Source organism: Bidens hawaiensis, unplaced genomic scaffold (assembly GCF_021521415.1).
Source record: "Bidens hawaiensis isolate Kalapana, Puna unplaced genomic scaffold, B.hawaiensis_p1.1 tig00059891_1, whole genome shotgun sequence".
NCBI lineage: Eukaryota > Viridiplantae > Streptophyta > Magnoliopsida > Asterales > Asteraceae > Bidens > Bidens hawaiensis.
The window spans coordinates 95,189-100,151 of NW_027500782.1; the positions used below are offsets into that span (position 1 = coordinate 95,189).

The 4,963-nt window shown below is 36.1% G+C and overlaps 1 protein-coding gene across 1 annotated transcript; it reads right to left on the bottom strand.

Moving 5' to 3' along the window:
* Positions 1–368: 368 nt before the first annotated feature.
* LOC143602820 (uncharacterized) lies at positions 369–4,128 on the bottom strand. Its single transcript, XM_077079807.1, has 4 exons — positions 3,674–4,128; positions 2,562–3,011; positions 1,368–1,671; positions 369–525 (listed from the first exon to the last, which is right to left on the bottom strand). Exons 1-4 carry the CDS (start codon positions 4,088–4,090, stop codon positions 389–391), a joined length of 1,308 nt encoding a protein of 435 aa, XP_076935922.1. The 5' UTR covers positions 4,091–4,128; the 3' UTR covers positions 369–388.
* Between the last annotated feature and the right edge of the window lie 835 nt (positions 4,129–4,963).

Below are 4,963 nucleotides of genomic sequence, written 5' to 3' on the forward strand. Positions count from 1 at the left end.
ATAAATGATTATAATGATCATATATAAATATATATATATATATATATATATATAATTATATATTTAATCTTACATAAACGTCAATGGGCAATTCAAACACATGACATAACCATCATCAACTGCCCATGATATGTAATACTATGTTACAATCGAGTTTAAATGTTTAATCGGTGAACAATCAGAACAAGTTAAAACAATAAACAAACAAACAAACAAATGAAGTGTAAAAGAAAACAAATCCCGTTCAAATTCTTTTCAACCCTTCGATGTACACTCTCATGCAATGCGGTGTGTATGTAGTTGTAGGCAGGCATTAATGTTAACTGTTAACTAACCCGCGAAAATAACCAAATGGTTGCATAATTATGCTGATTTAAAAATTATTTTCTCAAGAAATACCAATGGTTTTTCCAAGTAACCATAAGACGAGTGACAGCTCTATTGTCACTATGGTGTGCAGTGAAGTTCTATCCAGCATAAACCCGAATACTGTTATCCCGGCTCTGTTGTTCTCAAAATATGTCACTGCAAAAAAATTAAAACAGAATTATTAATATTTGGGTAGAAAACAGATTGCTATTCAGGTGGGAGAACGAGCCAGTTTGGCCCGTTTGAGACTGTAAGTAACGGGTCAAACGGGCCGAGTCTAGTTGGGTTGGCCCAAAACACTTTTTACGAATTCTTTTTATTGAATAATATATTAAAAAAACTATATTATTGCAAGAGTAATAATTTATGGCTGTATTCATTATAATTCCACTTTGGACAAACTTTGAGTGTTCTGCCCGTTCGACCCAGTTGACCAGTTTACTTTCAGTTAATTTTTCCGCTTTTACCATTTGACTCGTTTCCTTTAAGCACATTTTTCCGATTTCACCATGTGACCCGTTTAAGCTCATTTTTCCAACTTTACCATTTGACCCGTTTGCTTTTAGCTGATTTTTCCAATTTTACCATTTGCCCCCGTTTACTTTTAGCACAATTTGACCCGTTTACTTTTAGCTATATTCTCCGATCTTAACACTTGACCCGTTTACTTTTAGCGTAATTATACCATTCGATCGTTTATCTAATTTTTTCAACTTTACGATCTGACCTGTTTGCTTTTAGCTAATCTTTCCAGTCTTACCAATCGGCTCGTTAGTTTCTAGCTAATTTCCAACTTTATCATTTGACTTGTTTACTTTTAGCTACCTTTTCCAATTTCACCATTTGACCGTTTACTTTTAGCCAAAGCTTTTGGGCGTCTATCGACCTATTTGACCCTTTACTTTTGACCAAACTTTTTAACCTCACCAGTCGACCCATTCATAACCAAACAGGTCAAAACTAACATAAACAGTTGTTAAAAAGTCAGTGAAACTTACCTAAAGCTTGCCTTTTTTGGAAAGAGATGGTGCTATAAGCATACGCGGGTATGAGTTTAGTATTATCCAACTCATCTTCTTCACTGCCGACATCATCATAGTCGGATGACGATGCTTCACCTGGGAACACCTGACTGCCAACTGTTGGGGTCTCGGTGTCGGCTTCGGGTGACTCAAAAGCATCAATTGTTGCACACACGTGCCACTTGGCAGCCAGACATGTCACCCCTTGCGCCTTGTGCGTGATCCTAGTCGCGCTTCTCAGTAGTATCATTAAGCCTGCAAGTAGGCTTACAGAAACCAACTACAATACAACAAAGAGTAACAACTTTAACAAGTTTTCCACTTTAGGTAACCAACTTTCTGTTTTTTAATACCAACTTTCAACTTTTTCATTTTAGCAGTTTTGGACAAAGAAAGATTTGCTTTGTTTTTCAAGTATGTATACTTTTAAGGAGATTGTTCATGGTTTTATGGTTCTGTTTTGGCAGTTTAGCAGTTTTAGACAAAAGGTTTTTTTCGTTTTCCAAAAGCATAATTTTGTATTAGTTTTAACAAATATAACATTGTTCGTTAATATAATATATATATATATATATATACAAAACTTTATATTTCAAGTACGAAAAAAACAATAATAATTGTTAAACAACTGGTTAGGTTTACACAATCGGTTCCAAGTACCAAACCGTAAGATGAACCATATATATATTTCAAACTAGCCTAGCCGGCCGGCTTTCTTTGGTTTCGACGGTTTAAAAAATCTGATTTGGGTTCAGTTTCAGTTTTGCTATCAACCAAAAACCAGAGAAACCGAACCGACTGGAACCGAAACAAACTGAAAAGGCCAAAATTAAGTAATTTACAAGAAATTAATAAAGAGTGTAGCCCAATTATTTTAGATCCAAATCTGTGATAATCAGTTAATCATTAATTAACAAAAACATATTTAGGCTAAAAGTTTCAAGCCCAAACTACAAAACCAAAAAAGTCAAAACCGAACCCAATGTAAAATCCGAAAACCAGAAAAACAAAATTAAACAATTTTCAAAAACCCAAAAACTGAATTTTGGTTTGTATTAACTTGAACTCAAAACCGACCAATGCAAACCCCGCAATGCTTACAGATTGCAGGAATAAGTGCTTTAAGTCAACCTTTTTCTACTTGAAGACTTTTTTATTGAATACACTTACCGCAAGCTCGCCAGATTTGAAAATGCTGATTTCTGCACTGCGTCGGGTGGTATTAAGCAGCGATGCCAGCTGACTAACCGTAACCAGAATCAGTGTCAACAATATAAACACTCGATACCGATGACTAATAATCTTCAAATGCCTTCTGATCCTCAAATGCTCCCTTAGCACAGACTCCACATCAGAATCCACTTGAAACACCTTAGCAAAATCTTGCAGACGCAGAATTTGCAGGTAACAAATGAGGCGAAACAGAACACAAACAAGGAAGAACACAACGGTTCTGTAGAGCCACGAACACAGTTCCAAAATGCATGCGAATGTGTCACTTATTATTACATTGCCTAGAAATGGGATCGCAGTGGCGCCTGAACTGTACCACCAGATTTTGTACGCGCTCTCGGCTGTGAAACACGGGATGACGAACATTGAGAGGATTTTGAGTGATCTCTGCATTGTTGTAAGAATTAGAGTTAGTTTGATGATAGAACAAAAATTCATGAAGTCAAGTAGATGAGTATAAATAGGAAAACAAATTTTCGTGACACAAAAAGAATATTTCACATTGTTATGTTATGTTATGTCCACATGAGAGATATTGGTGGGTATGCACAAATATGAAATAACCGAAACATAACCAAAATGCCTGACTAACCGAAACCCAATAAAATACGATCTGGTTTTATGTTTATTAAAAAACTGATTTATCGGTTCAGGTTGTCTTTCGATTCAACCAATAAAAAACCGGAATAAAAATTTGGACCCAATAAAAACCGACAGTTGGTTTTATTTTAATTAACAATCTGGTTTTGTGCGGTCTCTGTTATAAGTTGTGTAGCCCAAAAATTTCGGTTCAAATGTATAAAAATCAATTAATATATAATGAAAAAAATGTTTATTCCAAATTTCAAGCACAACCACATGCCTTTTAGCCATCTTTTGACCAACAATTTCAATAGTAAAATTGAAAAATTAGAAAAAAAAAAACAAATCCACCGATCAAGCAAAAACAAATCCAAAAGTAGACAATTAAAAAACGAAAATTAATAAAAAAAAAAAAAGTTAACTCAAATAAAAAAAAATTCAGAAAGAGAGTAGTAAGTAGTAGATACATTGAGTTGAGCAGTATATCCCTTCCGTACGATCTCACTCTCATCGCACAACTTATCAAAGAAGAGGAACCTCCTTAGCCCATACACCCTCACGAACTGCGACAGCGACACGAACGACAGCGTGGCCACCCCGCTCAAGGACAGCTGCACCAGCGTGTCGTACGGCCTGGCATGGCGGTTGTCACAGTCACTGCAGGCGAGAAAGAAATGAGACAGGCCGGGAACCACGAAGGTGAAGATGACGAAGACCAGCCAGGAGAGAGCGGCAGTGTAGACGTTCGACTGGTCAACGCACATCCACTGGAGCCATGTTCGGAAACTGTGGAGCTCGTCGTAGGTGTGGGAGGATGTACGGTGAATGTTTTTGTTGTTGTTACGGTTGGAGATGAGAGGTAGCTTTTGTTGTTGTTGTTCCATGATCAAGGGAGTTCTGGACTTTGCGTGGGTCACTGGGTTTTAATCTTATGATATGGATTTATTTATTTATTATGTGTACACGTCAACTTAGAATATTAATTGTTTATTATGTGATTATCTTTTTTCTTTTTTTTATATATATTCTTAATCTGTTTTTTAGAATAAAGCAATTAGTAGTGTGTAACGATTTGAGTGGCTACCAAGTAAAGTAATTGTTTGGGGTTGGTTTGTTCACACTTTCAATGAACCTGGATTTAATTGAGATTGATATCACGGTTTGTATTATGCTCTATGGGGTGATTGAAGAATGATGGTTAACATTTTGGATTTTATAGTCTTAAATTTGAAACTGACTCAATAAGGTTTCTTTTATATTAGTGAGTTTCTTTTTAGACAGTGTTTTTTGATGAGTCACGTCCAAAACGTCAAAATTATATACGTGGTTTTGATCAAAACATGTTAGGGTCAAAACAAACTGGTTTTAACAATACATATCAATTTGGTTATAGCTAATATGAGGTTTCGGAAGAAATAGGATCAACCTGAAACTGAGTTTAGAAATGACTATCATAAATTTATAAAGGGCTCATCTCCTACAATTTATTTTTGTTATGGCTAGTGATGAAAGATGCAGGTGGCGACTACGATGACATTGGTGTAACATCTGGCCTCTCACACCATCAATATTGTCCACTTTGCCCACAAAGAGCTCACAAATTTGTTTTTGGTTGCCCAGGTGGAGATTTCCCAGGAGGTCACTCATCTTGCTACTACTTCCAGCTCAGCACGCTTAATTGTGGAGCTCTCCTCTCGTTCACTACCATTAAGCACAAACGCGTTGGTGATTTAAGAGGCGAGACATTTACTTATGAA